The 20,502-nt window shown below is 51.7% G+C and overlaps 6 protein-coding genes across 6 annotated transcripts; 5 read left to right on the top strand and 1 right to left on the bottom strand.

The window, feature by feature from the left end:
* Nucleotides 1-1,951: 1,951 nt before the first annotated feature.
* On the top strand, nt 1,952-2,524 carry PHYSODRAFT_257296 (hypothetical protein; the record flags this gene model as incomplete). Its single annotated transcript, XM_009515910.1, has 3 exons — nt 1,952-2,122; nt 2,165-2,305; nt 2,465-2,524. 3 exons carry the CDS (start codon nt 1,952-1,954, stop codon nt 2,522-2,524), a joined length of 372 nt encoding a protein of 123 aa, XP_009514205.1.
* A 7,830-nt stretch (nt 2,525-10,354) lies between these two features.
* PHYSODRAFT_257615 (hypothetical protein) lies at nt 10,355-10,979 on the top strand (the record flags this gene model as incomplete). Its single annotated transcript, XM_009515909.1, has 3 exons — nt 10,355-10,584; nt 10,650-10,729; nt 10,771-10,979. 3 exons carry the CDS (start codon nt 10,355-10,357, stop codon nt 10,977-10,979), a joined length of 519 nt encoding a protein of 172 aa, XP_009514204.1.
* A 3,890-nt stretch (nt 10,980-14,869) lies between these two features.
* PHYSODRAFT_471095 (hypothetical protein) lies at nt 14,870-15,289 on the top strand (the record flags this gene model as incomplete). The annotated part of the gene is made up of 1 exon (XM_009515908.1): nt 14,870-15,289. One exon carries the CDS (start codon nt 14,870-14,872, stop codon nt 15,287-15,289), a length of 420 nt encoding a protein of 139 aa, XP_009514203.1.
* Nucleotides 15,290-17,948: 2,659 nt separating this feature from the next.
* PHYSODRAFT_474036 (hypothetical protein) lies at nt 17,949-18,947 on the top strand (the record flags this gene model as incomplete). The annotated part of the gene is made up of 1 exon (XM_009515907.1): nt 17,949-18,947. One exon carries the CDS (start codon nt 17,949-17,951, stop codon nt 18,945-18,947), a length of 999 nt encoding a protein of 332 aa, XP_009514202.1.
* A 199-nt stretch (nt 18,948-19,146) lies between these two features.
* Nucleotides 19,147-19,584, bottom strand: PHYSODRAFT_470381 (hypothetical protein; the record flags this gene model as incomplete). The annotated part of the gene is made up of 1 exon (XM_009515906.1): nt 19,147-19,584. A coding segment is annotated over one exon (438 nt), but the record flags the coding sequence as incomplete, so codon positions are not given.
* A 215-nt stretch (nt 19,585-19,799) lies between these two features.
* PHYSODRAFT_320795 (hypothetical protein) lies at nt 19,800-20,445 on the top strand (the record flags this gene model as incomplete). Its single annotated transcript, XM_009515905.1, has 3 exons — nt 19,800-19,971; nt 20,016-20,288; nt 20,351-20,445. 3 exons carry the CDS (start codon nt 19,800-19,802, stop codon nt 20,443-20,445), a joined length of 540 nt encoding a protein of 179 aa, XP_009514200.1.
* Between the last annotated feature and the right edge of the window lie 57 nt (nt 20,446-20,502).

Raw genomic sequence — 20,502 nt, 5'->3', positions numbered from 1 at the left:
CATTCCCCAACTTCCCACAAGCCCCCCACCCGACATCCCACCAAGCCCTCCCCGCGCCAATGCCACTCCGCTATTCCCCGCGCTCGTGTCCTCGCCGACCACCGCGCTGGCGACAACTGGATGCTCGTCGCCGACCACAACGGGATCCCGCCGACGACTGCCCGCCGCATCATTGAGAGCGGTCGTGCCGAGCTGCTGCGTCGTGGTGGCGCACGCGAGTCCTGCACAAAGTGCACGCCGGAGATCGAAGCCGCCCTCTAGGCGTACTTAGACGACAACTGCACCTACACGCTCGCCACCATGAAGGATATGGTGATGTTCGACTTCGGCGTCGACCTGAGCACCTCCACCGTCAGCAACAAGCTGAACGGGAAGTTGTACACGCTGAAGCAGGTAAGAAGTTTGTACAGTACTGATTACGCTATATTTTACTAACAATAATATGTGCATTTGTATGTAGGTTCGTATCGAGCCTCAAACTTGCAACAAGTAAACAAGGCAAAACGCATGCGATTCGCTAAGGACCTTCGCAAGCACATGTCCAACGGCGATTTCATCGTGTACTATGATGAAACGAATTACAACGTGCACTGCAAGCGCTCCCAAGGATGCGCGAACAAGGGCGAGAGAGTAACGGTGGTACTGCCACCGTCGAAGGGAGCCAACCTCCAAACCCAATGCGCCGTCTCAACCGAGATGGGGCTGCTACACCACCACCTGGAGCGCGGCAGTATCAGGATGAGCGAGAATGCGGCTTTTGTCGACGATATCTACGCCAAGGTCAAGGCTTCTCCTACCTACATTGAGCACTTCCAAGGTAAGAAAGTGGTTGTGTCGCTGGACAATGCTACAGTCCACAGCCAAACGGAGGATCGCGTCACGGAGCATGATGACTTGGTCTTCCTTCGCCTCGCTCCGTACCCCCCAATGTGTAACCCGATCGAAGGTGAGCTACGGACAAACCTTACCATGTGTTATATGCTACACTCACTAACAACAACGCGTTTGTGGGCTGCTTAAGCGTCTTGAAGGCGATGATCAAGGCCGATCTCGCTCTGGATCGAGAGGAGCTCGTTGATGCGCGCCAAAGAGGACAGCTCGCGGCTGCGCGGATGGCAATCCTGGAGCGCGCCGCTCGCCGCACCATCGGCTGCATGGACATCCGTCTTGAATGGCGTTGCATTGCCAGCACGCTGTTGCGGCCCCAGAGCGCCTTGAAGACATGAAGTACGGCGCGTGAAGACGTGAAGTTTGGCTCGTGAGGCACGACGGTCAGCTTGCTATCAGAATTTGCCACTTTGCATTCCTTTCTTAATGTGATTTTTTTCAATTTGACAATTTTACTTTAGATTTTTTTAAATCATATTGAAGTTGACTGACGCCACTGTGGTCGGGCAAAGGTGTAGATCTTTCAAAACAACCGGAGGCAAATCATCAAATCTTGTCGATTAAGTTCACTGCAAGCGACCATTATTTTAAATTCTGCGCTCGCTCCTTTTCAAGCAAGAAAACAGTAGCGTCCACTTTGAATAGTTTGTGCTTAAGAATGTGCAAAACGTAGTGTCAATGCGTCTTCAGCAATTTTAGCAAAGTTGGTTTTGACTTACCCCCAAAATCTGGTCTTCGAAGACCCCTCGCATCGATGTTTATGGATGGGTCAGTTTGTCATTTGATTGGCTCTCCCGTATAAAACCCCCTTATCAGAATTTAGAAATCTGAGCCAAGCAGGAATGCAACTAGTACGACCGAGGTGATCGCAAGGGTTGTTATCACCCCACAAAACGGGTCAATCCCGAAAGGTCGTTTGTGGAGCACATACAGGGCTCCCCCATATTTTCGCGCCAAATAAGCCGCGAAGGCACAGCCCCCGTTCCCTCCCATTCACAAGTCATTCCGGAATCGACCTTCTCCAGCTCAAGTCGCCCAAGCCCAAACTCCCTTCACCTTCAAGATGCCGAGCCGCCCCACGCGCTGCCCGACGCTCACCATCATGAGCACCGCGGCCGCGGGCGACGCCAGCACGGACGCGCCGTGCATCACGCTTCCGAGTCCGTCGTCCGTGGCGTTGCTGCAGACGACGTACATATCGGTGCTGGGCAAGACAGCGGACAACGAGGCCACGGTCCGCTGGTGCATGGCGGTGGGGTTATTGCCAACCTGACAGCTGTGTACAAAGTGCCACCAAGACATGCGTCTTGACGTCGGGCGCAAGCGGTGGCGCTGTGGCGGCACCAAGTGTCGCACCGAGCGCAGTCTGATCAAAGGCACGTTCTTCAGCAAGTGCAAGCTGCCACTGCGCAAGGCTGTACGTTTGGTGTCACGAGAACACCACGCAACGCAAACACACCAGGCGAGGAGTTCGCATGGGAGAGGGACTGTCGCGAGATCAAGATAATCAACGGCAATTACACACCAGCAGCATGAGAGCACTAATGATGCTGGACTGTATCTCGCGAAACCCTAGATCACCCTTAACCGCAAAGATGAACTGCAGCAGCAGCGGTTCAAGATCAATTGGTGGTAGCCGACAGCCCAAAGCAAATAGCAAGGAATAGTTGTAGTAAAAAGCTATAATATTCAGTTTCGATTTTCCAGCGTACTCAACACAGCATCTCGGCTCCCAATGCCCGCCGTACTTCCTCTCTAGTGCTACCATATCACTTACCACAATTTAAATATTGTGACATAGCTGAAATTGCGAATCCTACGCTACGGTGGAGGGGGTCGAGATGCTGAACTACTGTCATTTTTCTGGTCGGCGAGGCGCTAACGGAACTCAATTAAACCGGTCGGGACAACATATAAACCGCGCGACTTACTCGACAACGAGCACGTGCAACAAGCAGAGCGGACCGCCACACGGAGAGCCAAGACCCAAGGCGCAGTGACCAAGACCGCGGAGCCCAGACGCATGACGCAGAGTCTAGAGCCGAAGGCTCCGGACGCAAGACGCAGAGGCTAAGATTAATCAGGTCGGCCGCCAGTCGACGAGCCCGGACGCACGACGCGGAGGGCATGAACAACAAAGCGCGAGACTAAGACCAAACCACGGCGATCTTAACGCACCATGTAACGGGGTTACACGCACAAGTGGCTACAGTCACTTGTTACTCTAACAGATGCGATGTCTGTTAGAGGTTGGAACACTTCCTCGACCTTGGTGTAAGGTACACCAATGGTTACATACATTTACGACCACCACGACGGGTGGTCCATACACATTTAGAATTCCTATTGGTTGAAAGCAGCATCTTTTAGCCAATGAGTGACTTGCATGTTAGCAGAATCCTGCCAACCAGCCGTTGGTAGATTCCTAGTTTAGAATATTACATTTAGAGAAAGTCAGAAACATAAAACAGAAATAGCAGTTCTCATCTTTTACCAAAACCCGCTACTTGGAGTCTATATCTTGTTTAAAGTATACTCGTGGATCTCGAGTATACTTAACTCAAGTAAAAGAAACCTACGCTTCCTCATACACGTGCGCATACATGTAAGCCGTAGTAGTGAGCCAAGGTAGGCCCAATACACCTGGTAGCACTTTGTAGTCCGTCCAACGACCGACTACCTGAACGTTTGTACGGAGCTGTACGAACGAGGAGCCGAGAACCTTTTCATGAGCGCGGAAGTGCCCATGGAAAGCTCCACTTCGCCTGCAACTCATGTTGCACGCGCTGACTGCCACCATCTGTCGGACCCAGAGTGGGAGGCACTCCAAAGACTGTCATCAGTCATTGGAGAAGCGGTTGTAGCTGCAATGCTGGGCACACTATTGCCGACGGAGCAACACGGTGTTGCTCTGGGATTCATCATGAAGGAGCAGCGTGATGCTGCTTCCTCTATCACGGTGGCGTCGGGGACGACACCGCGCGAGCAATCGTTGAAGCTAAACGTGAGCAACTATGGCGGAAGAGAGGGCGAGCCTCTCCTCCGGTGGCTTGTCGAACTCGACACTGCCATTGGGGCTCGACGTATCGTCGACCCGTTGTCCAAGGTTGCATTCGCCATGTCATGTCTTGGCGGACGAGCGAGAAGTTGGGCGTATGGACGCCGACTCTCTGATCCTACGTGCTTCAGCACGTACGAGGGTTTCAAGGAGGAGCTTAGACAAGCATTTGATCCCCCGCAAAACGAGTTCCGGTCGAGGTCAGAGTTCCTCGACCTACAGCAGGGTAAGCATGATGTCCATGCTTTCGCGCAGAGAGCACGGTATTTGGTCTCGAACATTGTGACCAACCCGATCGACGAGGCGACCAAAGTCGTCACGCTCATGAAAGGACTTAGAGATGGGCCTGTAAAGACCTATCTCTTCCGTGAGTATCCAAGTACTCTCGAAGCTGCAATTACTCTTGCAATGCAGGAGGAGTTTAGCCTGCGACAGGCTAAGCTGCATGTGAATGCGCCGAGGCTGCGACCGCCTCCGGTTGTGATAGCAGGAGGTCCGGAACCAATGGACCTCTCGAATGCATCGGCTGTTGATTATCAACAGCAACAAGGAAGTAATGTACGATGCTTCCGTTGCGAAAGGATCGGTCACTATGCCCGAGAGTACACGGCACCCGTGCACCAGCAGGGTGGCTATCGCGGCGGTGCCAGGCACCGTCGCAACCAAACAAAAAACGCTGGACGCCAGTAGGTGCGGGGCGCCCTACTGGTACTGCAGTTCCGCGTGTCGACCTTGGACACGCGACACTGAGGACTGCAGCCCCCAGTGAGGTTCATTCTCACTGCAAGAACCAAGATGACAAGCATGACCTTGTCATCCTGAATGTGAACTCGATGAGAGCAAGCGGCTCTCTCCGTGCTTTGGTAGATTCTGGCGCGTCGAAGAACTTTGTTCGACTGCGAAGCCTTTCAAGGCTTGACTTCGAGGATTTAAAGATACCTCGAAGTATGTTGGAAGTACGACTGGCAACGGGTGCCATCGTAAAGACCGAGAAGCCCATGGTACGCGTGCGCTTCACGTATGAAGATCAAGAGTTTGTCGAGACCTTTATCGTCCTGGATCTGGACGATAAGTTTGACATGTATTGGGCATGCCGTGGCTTGCACGGCATGATTCGGTCATCGATTGGGAGAAGCGCACTCTCGTGCGCTTCGGTCGCGACAGCGGAACAGTGAGCGATGGCTCTGTTGCCGCTACGCACGCACCGACAGGTGCGCGCGACTCCCCACTCGAGACAGCGCCTAATGCCGCTGTCCCGGAACGCCCTGGGCGCGCGCGAGCACGCGCGCAAGAGCAGCAAGCGTCGGCGTCGCCGCCGACGGCTGAAGGAGAAAATGTGTTGATCTCGGAGATCGACACCCGCTTTTCAGCGAATCAGGAAGAGTCTCCGACCTCAAGGGGCACGGATGACGCAGACGAGTCACACGCCTCAGCCGTGGAGGCTGACGCGAATCTGAGTGGATCAGGTCTGGCCAATAATAAGAGCCAAGGTGACGTAACGCCGTCGACTTCGGGAGTCGATGGCTTGGGTGACTATAATTCGTCGACTCCGGGAGTCGACGCACCCTTTGTAACGAAGGGCTCCGCCAATAACAGGCGTCGAGGTGAAGATGGCGTGTCGGCTCTGGGAGCCGACGCTGCAGGCGGTGCGGACGGTTGCAAACGTTCCGCACCGGAAAAACCTTCATGCTGTCGTGCAGCCGGTCTGCACGACGAAGCGCCGGGCGACCAAGCCGGGCTTGAAGTCGCTCTCCCACGGGATGAACCCGCCGGCGGTACTGAAGAAGAACACCCGTCCACGGCTGGGCCTGGACGAGGTCAAGAGTCATGTGGAGCCGGGCTCCGCAGGACAAGAAGACGGCGCATGCGAAGGTCGCTGTGCAAGTCTCGGCCCGGGGCCGAGGCGCTACAAGCAATGTCTGCCGGGCAGACGGAGGCTGAGAAGCCGGACGTCGAGACGTTGAACGTCTTGACACGTACCTGTGCCGGGTTCCGGTACAGGGAGATGACTCTCGCTAATCCTCCGACGAAAGCGTCGGAGTTGACTTCACTTCCAGTCATGAGCTGGAAGCGCTTCGCGCGTGACTTGCACGATATACGCATCGAGCAAATATGCATTCTCTCGGACGCCGAGAGAACGAAGAGCGAGAATGAAGAACTGAGGCAGTTCTTCATGGAGACAACCACTGAGAGCGAGGAAACTCTCAGTGCGAAGACTAAGAAGGAGCGCTTTGAGGAGCAGAGCTGGGACTTGCTGAAGACGAGTCCCTTCTACAAGATTCTACGAGAGCACGCGGACGTGCTTCCGGAAGAGATCCCTGCGGAGCTTCATCAGGACAAGGGCATCCAGCACGAGATTGATCTCGTGCCGGGGACGAAGTACTGTGTCACGCGGCAGTGGCCACTGCCACGAGAGCAGGTCAAGGCGATCGACGACTTCTTTGAGAGTCGTCGCAAAGCTGGACAGGTGCGGGAATCGAAATCCCCGCACAGTGCTCCGATGTTCTGTGTCAAGAAGCCACAGGGCGGCTGGCGCATCGTTCATGCGTACAACAAGCTGAACGATGCGACGATACCGGCGCAGACACCGATACCGCGAAAAGATGTCATCATCGATTCGATGGCCAGGAGCACTATCTACAGTGCTCTTGATCTGTGCGATGGGTTCTATCAGATCCTCATGCGTGAGAACGATATCCCTCTTACGGCTGTGAGCACGCCAGGCGGCATGCTCTGGGAGTGGCTAGTGATGCCGCAGGTCTGAAGAACGCCCTGCGACCTTCAACAGGTGCGTGACGCACTTGTTGCGCTCGGTGCGCGGCTTCGCACCGAGCTACTTCGACGATGTGTTCGTCCACAGCCGGGCTGCGGACGGAATGAACGATGTTGAGATGCACAAGGTACATCTCCGGAAGATGCTTGCGCTCATGCGCAAGCACAAGCTCTATGCGAACCTGAAAAAGTGCATCTTCGGGGCGAGCGAGATACCCGTGCTCGGGTGTCTCGTTGGGAAGAACGGTGTCCGCCCTGACCCTGAGAATGAGTGGCCGACGCCGTCGAACGTCAAGGAACTGCGGCAGTTCCTTGGCTTGGCCACGTACTTGTGCAAGTATGTGAAGGACTACGCGGGCATGATACGGCCGCTGTCACAGCTCCTGAAGAAGGACGCCGAGTGGATTTGGACTGCTGAGTGTCAGCAGGCCTTCGATGCAGTCAAGCGGGGCTTGACTGAGGCGCCGATCTTGGCGGTGGCCGACCAAGATCGCCCATTCCACGTTGTGTGTGACGCATCCGACTTCGCAATCGGATGTGCGATGATGCAGCACGATCACGAGGGTCGTGATCGTGTGGTCTACTACCAACAGCGTCAGCTGAAGCCAGCTGAGCGCAACTACCTGGTGTATGACAAGGAACTCCTTGCCATGAAGTACGCACTCGCGAAGTTCCGAGTGTGTCTACTCGGAAGCAAACCGTTCGTGATCTATACGGATCACGCGTCGCTGCGGACGGCAGTGAAGTCGCCGCACATCTCGCAACGGATGGCGAGATGGCTCTCATTCTTCGCAGAGTATAACTTCCGGGTTGAGTACAAACCCGGAAGACGCAATGTAGTGGTCGACGCAAGAGCGCGTCGACTTGACTACGCCACGACTGATGCCGACGTCAATGCCATTGACGCCATGCGATCGAGCACCCCGACGTCGTCACTGTTGGACGACGTGAAGGTCGCGTACGCGCACGACGCGGACGCGAAGCTCTTGCTGGCCTATGGCTCAGCGCCTTCTGACCAAGGTCGTCAGAAGCTGCCGAAGCATCTTCGTGCTCGTGCACACCGTTACCAGGTGCACGACGGGTTATTACTCTACAGTGCAGTCGACGACAACGCGGACCGCGTTGTCGTGCCCAATGATCATGACCTGCGACTCAGGATCATGTATGAGTATCACGATGCACCGACTGCGGGGCATCCGGGCCGTGAGAAGACATACCTTCTTCTCACGCGAGACTTCTACTGGGCCCACCAGTATAAATGGGTGCGCAAGTACGTCCGTGCTTGCGAGGTTTGTCAACGTGTGAAGCCTGCGCCTTTCGCGCAGGCTCCCTTGCAGTCACTACCGACTCCGTCGGTGTTCGCAGTGCATGTCTTTGGACTTCGTGTTCGGTCTTCCCCCGGACAGCCAGGGGAACACGGGCATTGTGGTATTTGTTGACCGCTTCAGCAAGATGGTACATCATGCTGCGGTACCCGCTGAAGTGACTGCGAAGCAGACGGCGCGTCTGTTCGTTGACATGGTGTTCAAACACCATGGCATGCCGATCGACATTGTGTCGGATCGAGACCCGCGCTTCACGGCACACCTTTGGCAAGAAGTGTTTACACTTCTTGGGAGTCAACTTTCGATGTCGACTGCGGACCATCCGCAGACGGACGGGCAGACCGAGCGCGTGAACCGCGTGCTCGTAGACGTGCTTAAGAGCTACGCTCACTCGATCCAACACTGGAGCGAGTGTCTGCCGATGGCAGAGTTCGCCATCAACAACTCGGTGCATGCCTCGACCGGGCATACACCGTTCTACGTGAATGCCATCAGTCACCCACGCCTCTACTCGGGATGGTGGCTCCTTCCTTAAGTGGGGGAGGATCTACGACTGCAACGCAGCAGCCGCGGAATGCCGCTGACGCTTGCACAGTGTCAGGCGCGACCACGCGCAAGAAGAAGAAGAAGAACGCAGAGGCCGGGCCTACTGCTGGAAACGAGCTGAACGAGTTCAGCTCGGACGCAATCAACTTCGTGCAGCGCAGACAAGCCGTCATTCGGTTTGTCCAAGACACTATTGCAGCTTCTGCTGATCGACAGAAGCTGAACGCAGACAACGTTGGCAGGGGCAACACAAATGAATTCAAGAAGGGTTCATTAGTCTTGTTAGCTACTCAAAACTTGCCTAAACATGCCGTTTCCGACTTCGGGGCAAGCAAGCTTGCTCTGCGCTTGATCGGGCCGTTCACTGTGCTGGCACGGCACGGCAACGCCTACACACTGGACATACCGTTTAGTATGCGCCTCCATCCGACGTTCTACGTCGGACGGCTGAAGCCATACGTGCAGCACGAGCTACCTAGCTCGGCTGAACCGAAGCAGAAGACTCGGCGGAAGCCGTCATCCTCATCAGCGCGAAGTCGCGCTGGAGCAGCGGGTCGGGCTAATGGTCCAGCTCGGCAGGAACGATCGAGGCGGTCTGGGAGGCCGCCGCAACCTGAGGAATCTTCAGAGCGCCGAACCCAGCGCTATGGAACTACTCCACGACCGGAACTCGGTCGTGGGGAGACGCAAGATCAGGGTCAACACCAAGTTGACCACACACGGGGCGTGTTTCCACCACCGCCGCCGCCAATTCGTGACGCACACGGCTCAACTCGATGGATAGTTGAGCGAATTGTTCGTCACAGTATCCCGATAATGAACAGGCAACCGGTTCGTTTTCGTATCCGTTGGAGAGGATTCCCTCCCAACCAAGATACATGGGAGCCACGGAACGTCTTGCTCCAAGACGTTCCAGACCTGGTGAGGGCATACGAAGCCCACCATACGCTACATACTGGAACGTAATGCGAGCGCTGCGGTTAACAGCAGCGCCCGAAGACACTTCGAGGGCAGATATAGGTGCCTGCCCCCGCGGCAGCGACGCGCTTCGTACGTTGCCGCGCATGCTACTCAGCAGCAGAGAGGTTCTCCGCTGCTGCGCCAGCGGTCTTCAACTTCGACGCGCTCGTTACGGAATGAGCACGCTCTCTTCAAGCGTCACGCATTGACCAAACGAGTCTTTATCTTGTTTAAAGTATACTCGTGGATCTCGAGTATACTTAACTCAAGTAAAAGAAACCTACGCTTCCTCATACACGTGCGCATACGTGTAAGCCGTAGTAGTGAGCCAAGGTAGACCCACTACACACCAAGAACCCAGAAGAGGTCAAGGACAACAAGAGAGCGCGGAGGCCAAGACCAAAACCACGGAAAGCCCAGACGCCAAGAACAACAGAACGCAGAACCAGTGGCAAGACGCAACGAAAGAAGTGCAGCCCACCAAAACTCCTCAGGCGGAAAGTCCGCTTGGAGGCGGGAATGTCACGAGAACACCATGCAACGCAAACACACCAGGCGAGGAGTTCGCTTGGGGGAGGGACTGTCGCGAGATCAAGGTAATCAACGGCAATTACACACCAGCAGCAAGAGAGCACTAATGATGCTGGACTGTATCTCGCGAAACCCTAGATCCACAATTTAAATATTGTGACACTTGCTGTGCTTTTGGAGCTCGAGGACGCCCGTCACGAACGCGGCTGACATAGCAAAAGTCAGCGACAAACCCGCGAGCAAATGGTACTCCAAGTGTCGCGAGATCTGCACGATGGAGATGACGCCTTGTCCCATGCAAGTGGGAGGAGAAGGGCACGTCGTGGAAATCGACGAGACTTCACTGAAAAAGAAGTCGAAGTACAACCGGGGCAAGCACTACCCCGACGTGTGGTTGTTCGGTGGGGTCGATAAGACCACCAACAAGCGGTTCGGGATCCTGACCTACAGCAACCGAACGAAACCTGTGCTGACGACGATCATCAAGCAGTACATCAAGCCGGGGTACGTGCAGTGGGTGGCTCGACATGCAATCATCTACTAATTGTTTGTGCACATGTATGCCATAGAACCACGATCATGTCCGACCAGTACGCGTCGTACGTCTCGGTGAACCAGAAGCACACGCTTGCCAACTACAAGCCGCTGCGTGAGATGCACTACAAACACGAGTGGGTCAACCACTCGAAGAACTACGTACCGGCGCCCACACGAACCGAATTGAGGGCACGTGGGAGATCCGGATCAAGCAGCACATCAAGCGCATGCGCCGCATGTCGGTGAACATGATTCCGGAGTACCTCGATGAGTACCTGTGGCGCTCGTGGTTCCTGCCGGAGAAGGCGACGCCGACCGACTCGCGGCGAGGTCTCATCAAGGCCATCAGGAAGTACGCGTGAGAGAAGTTCGCTTGATGTGATTTGCTTGAAGTGACAGACGCTTCGAAATACTCGTAATACATTTGTACCGTTCCATTTCAATCCTAGATTTGTTCATTCTAATTTTCAATTCAAAGCGCTAAATTGATAGAATCTGAAGCTTACAAATAAGGGGGTTTTATACGGGAGAGCCGCGGCGCCATTTGATTCAAATCAAACTGATCAATGGCCGTTTTCATCCGTTTGAAATGGCCTACAACTTAAGTAAGGGTTTTCTAACCATTATAAATTGGCGTAAGTTAAAGTTGATGGGGCCTCCTGAATATGATATGGATGAATATCGTTAAAGTGCCGACCAATGCCAGGTCGTGTTGGCAGGTGTAGGCGGCTGTCGGCACCGTCACGCTATGGAGACACTTAGGATGCTGGTGGGTACCGAATTTGTTTTGTAGAGGGATACACCAACCTATGGGATACAGGATAGTATTAGCCAATCACAATTGTGTCTTCAGATGGACAGGGCTTGACTTGTTGAGGGATACACCAGTTTCAAGCCAGTAATTTTTGCACTCTCGGCCGCTCAGCGCGCGATCATTTCTGCAACGGCGCGGGCGCCACCAAGTCACCCTCGCCTGTCTGGAGGTCACGGCAGGTGGAAAACGACGCGGGCCCTACCATTTTACACTGCTGCAATGAAGAAGGCTATGGTCGAGCACCTGAGACTACACTGCAATGTTTGTTTCGCTGAAGATACGTTCTTTCCGGGTCTACCTACAGAAAAGTATCAAGGGGGAAGAGTGGTGGTGGGGGTGCTTCTGTCGGCGGCAGGAACAAACGCAAAGCTTGCTCTACTGAACTTCGATCTCAAGTTGGGGTGGTGGCGGCGAACAAGCTAATAAGTTGGGCTGTGTCGGCAGCCGCATTGGTGAGATTCGGCCTTGAGAGACTTGAGGTAGAGTGCTCAGTTTAGTAATTTGATAAATACATCTGGGCGTCTGGTGCCGATTCGTTTTTTGAGCAAAATCGGGCGTCTGGTATTTTAGCTCCGGTAGGGTGTATCCCTCTACAAAACAAATTCGGTAACTGCCGGCTTGTTCATTGTTATCGGTCTGAAGGGGACCGCCCCAAGGACGCCGCGGCACTGTTAGTTGTGGCACAGATGGTGCTAAATCTCTTGTTCAGCAAGTTCTAGTCCTCTGTAAGTCGGTCTTCGTGTGTCTAGTCCAACAAAGGGATGGTGTCGGATTGCTTGGACGTACAAGTACTCGAATGAGTGTTCGGTTGTCCGAAAAAAACGTCAATTAATAGCATGCGCGCTATCTGGGGAAGTCTTCGTCAGGCACAGGAATTCCGCCGCCGCAAAAACACGAATCTAGCAATACAAAAGCGTATTTAACTAAAAAGCGTATCTGAACATTATATCAGTTTGAAACGATTTTCTGATTGCTTGACGCCGCTCCCCAACACCGATCCATTTGTAAGAAGTAACTTGGCAGGCCGGGTATATTGCTTTTGTCAATTGATATGTGGCTATTTATGTGGTTTCTTACCCTTGGTGCGGAAAATTCTTAAATAAATTACTCGGGTCACCACCGATATTTACTTGAGATAAAGCCGCAACCCAGAAAACTTGCCCAATAGGCCAAACGACCACCAAAAGCAATTGTGAACGAACCGGTCTTCTTTCTCTAAGTGATGAGACAGTTAGTTCATTCAGGAACATGATACTCGACCCCTCAGGTTACTTCCTACGAATGGGGAGCGGCTCGAGCACTTTGCCGCATTTTTTCGCCAAGAGCATCTACAGCACAGCTGTTGTGCTGGCATCTAAACACCCATGCGCATTAGATGCAGGCAATATATTCGTTTCATCCACCTTTTTCAAAATATGGAAGAGGTTTCTCGCACATTCCTCCATTCAGAGACAGCCATCGGCTCCAGGAGTCACTCTTCACAAGACAGCGTACCGCATATCAGGCACACCGGCAATGTTGCCAACAATGTTGCATGATGTCAATGCTATCAAACATGCCTTTGAAATTCAGGTCTGGGCAAAATTATGAATCGGACTGGATAAGCCTGCCTTTTCTACGTGCCTTCCAAACCAACAATTTGTCCGAAACCTGAATCGAGCTTGAATGGGGTGTGCAAGTCGAACACGGCCTTAGCCGTAATTCGCAGTTCGAAGAACTGTCGATTGGGCAAGGTTTTTGGATGACATCGAACGACATTCACGCTAAATTCGTCACTTCACCCCCGTGCGGATGACATCAAACAACATTCACACAACATTATACAGCACTCAATAGAATCTGAATTACACATACAGCTTTTGATAGATGCCTATTCGCCTCGGAGCTTTTCCTTCTAGATTGATGCCAGAGGAGTGGAGCTCCAGCACAAACATTTATTGTTTGAAAGAATGCAATTCTTGCTATTGCACAGATAACGTTATGTACATGTACGTTGTTCGTCGTAGTAATGGCGTCTGTGACAATTAGAAGCCTCGATGCTGACCTTGAGCACAACTGGTGTCATTACCACATCACATCACTGCATCGTATTAAACTGCATGCGGCTCCACAGCACTCAACATAGTACTCACTCATTTCATTAGTGTTAAAGCTATGGATTCAATCTATTCAGTCCTGGGTCATAACTTATACCCTCCTCTTTCAGACATAGATTTTCTTCTGCATGCATAGAGATTTATTGAAAATCTTTTGGTCACCTGAGTTTGCCGTGACTTAAATTGTCGGCAGGCTGATATTGTGTGAATTCCCACACTCATTGGAATGTGTCTGGATGGATTAGATAAAACATTCCACTACAACTTCGCATAAACTACTTAACGTTTTTAAGTTTATGCGATCCAAGATGGGCAGTATAGCTTGATTTTTTTTCATTCAACATATTTTTATCCAAAGCCAAATCTATCCGCCGGCAATGCGGTGACGTCCTATACGGTGGCGAACGAATTCATTCAGCGGAAACTCAAAAGAGCTGCACCTGGTGTTATGTATTCTCCGGAGAAAAGGCTAAAAGCTACAGCAAAAAGAATGACGACCGTGTATGAAATCGGGAGAAGTATAGTTCAAATCAACCGAGATATGAATGGCTCGTGTGGGGCTATTAAAAATCTACACTCGCTTAGGCATTTTATCTACGACGACTTTGGATGATTAAGCTTGCCTTAACTACATTGCGACCCGCAGAGATCCACCGAGCCCATTTACTACTGTAGAATAATCTGATATTAGTTCAGATCATCATAATGCTACATGAATGCGGCACGTTCAGTATAATACTTGATAAATGGCAATAACACACTTGGACGAATCGAAGCTGGGAGTTTTTGTTGTTGTTAGATATTCAGGCGATCCGGACAAAGTCTGTGTGCGGCTGCGCCATGTTTTATCAAACAGAGTTTGAATACTCCTACTTTTCTGTACGCCCCGGATTCCTGTAAGAGAGGAAGCCCGGGCGGACATCGTCAACGCGAAGGACAAACACCCGGTGTATCCAACTCCTACACGCGATCGAGATCTGCTAGACCGCAGTCTTAACTTATCAAACTTGAAGCAAATTGCTGGCTTCATGACATCTGCGAATCTGCCACCCTACGAAGGGCTAACGCCAGCTCCAACTCGACGAGTTTGGACAGCGGAGGCAGCTCGTCGAACGGAAGTGTTAGTTTTTACTAGCCGAGATGTTTTTAGCTAGAACACTTCCTTTTACGAAAGTTTGTCGTACGAACAATAATAACGGCAACTCCGGTTGAAATGTACTCATAATTGCTGTCGACTTCCGAGGGAGAGTATGGGGTAGAGCTTGATTAATTGGCTAGAAGGTTACGCGAAACGCTAGTTGACTGTCATTTAGCAAAAGCCAGTGTCACCCTGATGGCCCCAATGCTGGTGAAGGTTTTTGCAGTGTTTTTGCTGATGTTCCTCTGCGTCCAGGGCATGACGTTGACTCTGCTCGGCAAGCCCAGCGATACTCCACGTACGATCAACATCGACGCGGTGACGCAGAAGTGCTACAATATCTACAACTGCTTCAAAGGGCCCAACATATCGGCGACGTGGCAGGGGGTCAAGCGCAACACCAACGTCGTCTTCTACAACAATCCGAGCTGCCAGACGCGCCATGCAGTGGGATCCGGGACTCCTGACGGCGTGCTCTACTTCTCCGATGCCAAGTTCGACAAAACAGTGAAGGCCTTCATGATCTGGGAAACCGGAACTTATGCCACGAACGGGGTCTTGGACGCGTGCTATCTCGACGAGAGCGCAACGGTCAACTCGACAGCCGAATCATTCGCTGTATGATGCAGCAAAAGCCACTCTCACCGACAACAGTTCATCTTCAACTATCGGACACTGAATTCCGTTTCATGTTCCCCATTCATAAAAAAACTACTTTTTTTAAAGAATAACACCAGTACCTGGAACACCTCATCTCGTATACGAAGTATCCAGTTCTGCTTCATCGAATACAGATAAGAGCGTGTTCAGTGAACGGCCAGTAACCGCTGTCCTGCAGCAACCTATCCAGTATAACATATCACAGGAGTACTGTTTTAAGGCAATTATGGTTTGTTTACTGTCGTTTATGGTATCTTCATGGGCCACCATAACGATTCCATGCATATTTTCGGATTGTTCATGTGTTTATACACGGGTTACCCTGCAAATTCGGTTGGGCAGTTAGCCTGGAAGCGCTAAATATTTGAATGCACGTATTTTTTCTGTTTTTTTCGCCGCCATGCAATCTAAGAAATATCGGATTCTGCCTGGGCATCAGCGCACGTTTTAACGGCAGGAAGGAATAAAATTACGTTGATTAGCTAGTTGTTGATAACCGTTCTACTAACTACAAAAGAACTAAAGTTAAAACTAAATCCGTGGAGTCCTAATCCAACGAGCAGGAGAAGGTAGAATCACTACGTTGGGTTTGTCAAACCCAAAAGTTGAAGTACCAATTCGTTGGAGAGAACCGGCAATGCCTTTGAAAAGAAGCAATCAAACTTGGTACACTTGGTTGTACAGTAGTAGATGCAGATGCTGCAGCTGCGAAGCAGGCGCAGGAGATGCCCGAGTACATCGTTTCCCTGTAAGGGCATCCGTACAAGCTAGCTTCGGACTGCGAGACCCTCCGGGTCCACCACCCGGGTCCCCATAATTTTTTAATCGAGGATTTCTAGGAGGGGTATTTGATCGGCGTTACGTAAGGCTTTGCTAGTGTTCCACCCTCTAATAGTGCCCCCCCCCCCTTGCGTGGGTGGGGTACTAACTTAGAGGCACAATTAGAGGTTTTACAGTATATTACTGGGATAGGAAGCAGCGTTAGTGCTGCTATCGCAGACCAAATAGGATTATATCCGTCGTACGTCAAGTCAAACGATGACCCCTCTTGACATCTGACTGGTATATTTTATTGAAACCGGTATGGCCCCAGTGATGCACTGGGCCCTCCAAAAGGTTTATATGCGTGGGCAAGTCGAACCGGTAAAATATTTATTACACCGGTATAAATCCGGTGCCGCACTGGGGCCTTCAAAAGGTGGGCAGGTCCATCTGGTGTGCAACCGACGACACTGGTATGATTCACAGTCAGTACGTATATTCGAGCAGTGAACGAATTGAAGTAAAGAGAACGATTGAGGCGGACTGTAGTAGCACTAGAAATAAGCATTTGCATTTTCAAGTATAAAACTTCTACAAGCTGCAAACAGATCTTAGCCAAGGTTCGCATTCGTTGTAAAGCGTTGCCAGTTGATATCTGGCATCTACAGTCTTAAGGACAATTTTCGGGCAGATGCTGCGGCTGCGAAGCAGGCGCAGGAGATGAGCTCATAAGAAAAGACATCAATAAAACTAAAGAGGGGGTTTATACCAAAATCCTCCTATCCCAGCCTTCGCGGAGCCCTAGTAAACGGCTCCGTACTGTGTCGAAAACGAGGTGCACAATTGTACATATCATACTACTGTAAAAACTGTAATTATGTCCCCTCCCTCTACTTTTATCTGAAAAAATGAATTTGATTCTGAGTTTTTCCTCATAAATTCCAAATGTTTCATATCAGAATCGTAAGGTTTGTATGTCGACTTACCAATGTCAGTGATTACTGTCAAATTCATTCTGTAAATAGAGTTTTTAACGCTAGTTGCTTTTGGTGCCCCACTCCCCGTAATAGTGCCCCCCTTGTAATAATGCCCCAGGTTGGCAGGGGGCTACCCCACGGGGCATAATTACAGTTTTTAAGTATCTTTGTTGCGGTTTAGTCGGTTATCTACACCCGATACTGAGCGCTGTTGCAGCTTCGCCTAGGCCCCAGACAATCCAGTACCCGCCGTAGTAGCCCAACTGTACATTTCATACTACAGTATGCACACACACACACACCAGCAGCAGCATGCTGGTGTATCTTGAGCATCAAGATTATTGCTTGTCATCTCAGCATGCGTTATTTATAGGATCGTATTTTAGGCTTTGCCAGCATAGTAATTCCTCGACAGATCCACAACTTACGCATTTGACTGAGTTCTCACCCGAACGTATCCACCTGGCAAAGCTTAAAGTATATCGCAGCCTTTGATGGGGGACAAACCCATCGCAAAACACGCATATTTGACAACACAGTGTTATAAATCACACCGTGTGATTGTAAAAGCACAAAACCTTGAATAACTGATGTTTTTGTGTACATGAAGCACACATTTTCCTAACTGGAATGTTTATTCCTTTCAGAATTGAAAATACCCCATTAGAGAGGTTTCGCAAGTTAAACTTGTGGAAGTTAGAGCCGTTCGAAAGATTTGACAGAGAGCGGCCATAGATTTATTCGGCCAAGTTCTAGAACGAGCTTTCGCAACTTAGACTTGTACGTCTGTAGCATTTTCAAAGATGAGCTCTACTTACGTACAAGACCTTCTCGTGATCGGCATGCTCTCAGAGGAAGAAGCGGTTTGTCTCCTCTCTGCTCGAATGTCGTCCACAAGCAACGTCCCCCGGTCCATTTCCTACGGCGAACGCTTTAACATCAACGCGCTCAACGACTACGAAACACGGTTCTACTTTCGCTTCTGGAGGCGAGACCTATTTCGACTCTTTGAAGCGCTCCGCCTAGACAGCAGCTATAAACTCCCAAATCGAGCTGTCTTCTCCGGTTTCGAGGGCCTCTGCATTCTCTTGCGCCGCATGGCATACCCGGGACGTTATGGAGACTTAAGCCGCTTTTTCGGGCGGTCCGCCCCTATTGTCTGCATGATATTTAACTTCATGCTGGGGTTGGTGTACGACAAGTACAAATGCCTACTCACCATTGAATGTGGGCTACTTACATCGTCGCGATTGGAGGAGTACGCTGCTGCTGTGGCACAACGTGGAGCACCGGAGCCGAGATGCATTGGTTTTATCGATGGCACTGTGCGTGCTATTGCACGCCCAACGCGCAACCAAAAACAAGTTTACAACGGACACAAGAGGAAACACGCGCTAAAATATCAAGGAGTAATGACACCGGACGGACTATTCATCGACATTTACGGTCCTACGGTTGGACGTCGTCACGACTCTTGGCTTTTAAGGCAGAGTGGACTGCTGGAGCGCCTTCCGCGTGTCTTACATCACGACGGGAAACTTCCGTATTGCATCTATGGGGATCCTGCCTACCCACTCAAACCAACGCTGCACGTCGGTTTCAAGGGCTCCAATCTGAGTGATACGCAAAAGGCATTCAATGCGGCTATGAGTAAAGTTCGCGTGGCAGTGGAGTGGGGGTTCGGAGGGATCATTCGCTTATGGCCGTTCCTTGATCTGAGACTGAGTCAAAGACTATATCTATCACCTGTGGGGAAACACTACTTGGTCGGTGTACTCCTGACAAACTTCCGCAACTGTTCCAACCCCAACCAGATCAGCAAAATCTTTTCCATTAAGCCGCCAAGCCTCGAGGAGTATCTTAGTCTAGCTACTACGAACTAGTCTTGCTGACGACAGCCTTTAACATTTCAATAAACGCAAGTCGCTCGTCTCGCTCAAGTTCCATTCGCAGCTCTTGCAGTTCCAGGCGTCGCTCCTCCAACGCAAGCCGCTTCTCCTCGTTGGCGACCTTCCTCCCTTCCACTGCTTGAGCGACTTGGTCGCGGCGTTCGAGATAAGCAACCAGTTGCTGCTGCTGCGATCAACCTCTTCCTCCTCCTCGGCTCATCCCTTGTAAGGCTGCGTCGCGCATAGCGCTAGCTTGCTCGTCCTCCTGCTGCTGGTGGTCCTTCGGCTGCTTCTTGTCGTTCTTCAGCAGCGCCTCTATCTCGCGCATCTCCAGCAGCTCCGCCAGACATTCGTCCTTCGGCGTGTACTCTTCACACGGCCCGCTTCGTTTCTCACTCGCCTTCTGCTTTGCCTCATACGCATCTACGAGCTGGTTGCAGCGCTCGCGGCAACGGCGACCGTCGACGTCCACTTCCAAAGCTGCAGCTACATCAGCCCAAGCCTGGGTCTTCTTCCCGTAGTCTTCCCCATACGGATTTCTCGCTTGAGCTTCCTGGATCAGTTGGAAGTCAAGCTCATCCGTAAAGCGGACCATCGTTTTACGACGCTTCGTCGGTGGGGCCTCCTCCACAGGGTTGTTGTGCGTTTGGCTTGGCTTCTCCACAGTAAAGATTGCTGGGAGATTGTAAAATGCTTACCCGTATCTCCTCAAGTACCAACGTGTACAGGGCGTTCCAGACGTTCTAGACGAGTCGAGAACAACTTGTAGACACACGTCTCTATAGAGGGGTAGGGAATGTATTGTCGCTAACTCCCACAAGTTGCTTTGCGAAACCTCTCTATTCCATGACGTACAACGGGGAAGCTTTAGCAATCCGCTCACATCTCAATTCCCGTCGAACCCCGAAGACCAACTTTCATCCTGTCATGCGTGCGTACTACGTTCTCCTCGCCGCTGCGGTTGCTCTCCTCGCTAGCTCCGACGCTGTTTCGGCCACAACAGTGCCCAAGGCCAACAGTATCCGAACCTCCAGCTCTAACAATCGACTCTGAGAATCCGAGGCGACGAAGATGGCGACGCCCTCACTGAAGATTCCGAGGACGAGGAGAGGGGCACGGGTGAAGTGTCCGAGAAGGCAGCAAGTACCGTCACCAAGTTGACGAAGGGTACTTCTGGCTTGAACAAAGCCGACGACGATCTGGCGGCTCTGGCTGCCCAGAATGCGGAGACCTTTAAGAAGGTGATGGGGTATGCGCCTCGGTCGAACCCGAAGCTCAAGTGGGACGTGATCGATGCCGACAACCTCGCGCTGTTCCAGAACATCAAGAACTGGGGTGGACGCCTGGCAAAATGGCCTCCAAATTGTCCATTTCGACGAAAGAGTCGTTAATGACAGCCAAGCAGCTGGCGCGCGACCCGGACTACCTGCTTTGGCTCCAATACGCTGCTTGGTGGGACGATGTCGCCGAAATGGCTCGCAAGGCTGCTTGAGTCCACAGACTCACTTAAGTCTTAAGTATGTGGGTACATGTAGCCATCTCACTCAAT

Source organism: Phytophthora sojae (genome assembly GCF_000149755.1).
Source record: "Phytophthora sojae unplaced genomic scaffold PHYSOscaffold_1, whole genome shotgun sequence".
In the NCBI taxonomy this organism is placed as follows: Eukaryota; Oomycota; class Peronosporomycetes; order Peronosporales; family Peronosporaceae; genus Phytophthora; species Phytophthora sojae.
Note: the sequence above shows the minus strand (reverse complement) of the source record. Positions and strands in the feature narration are given on the sequence as shown.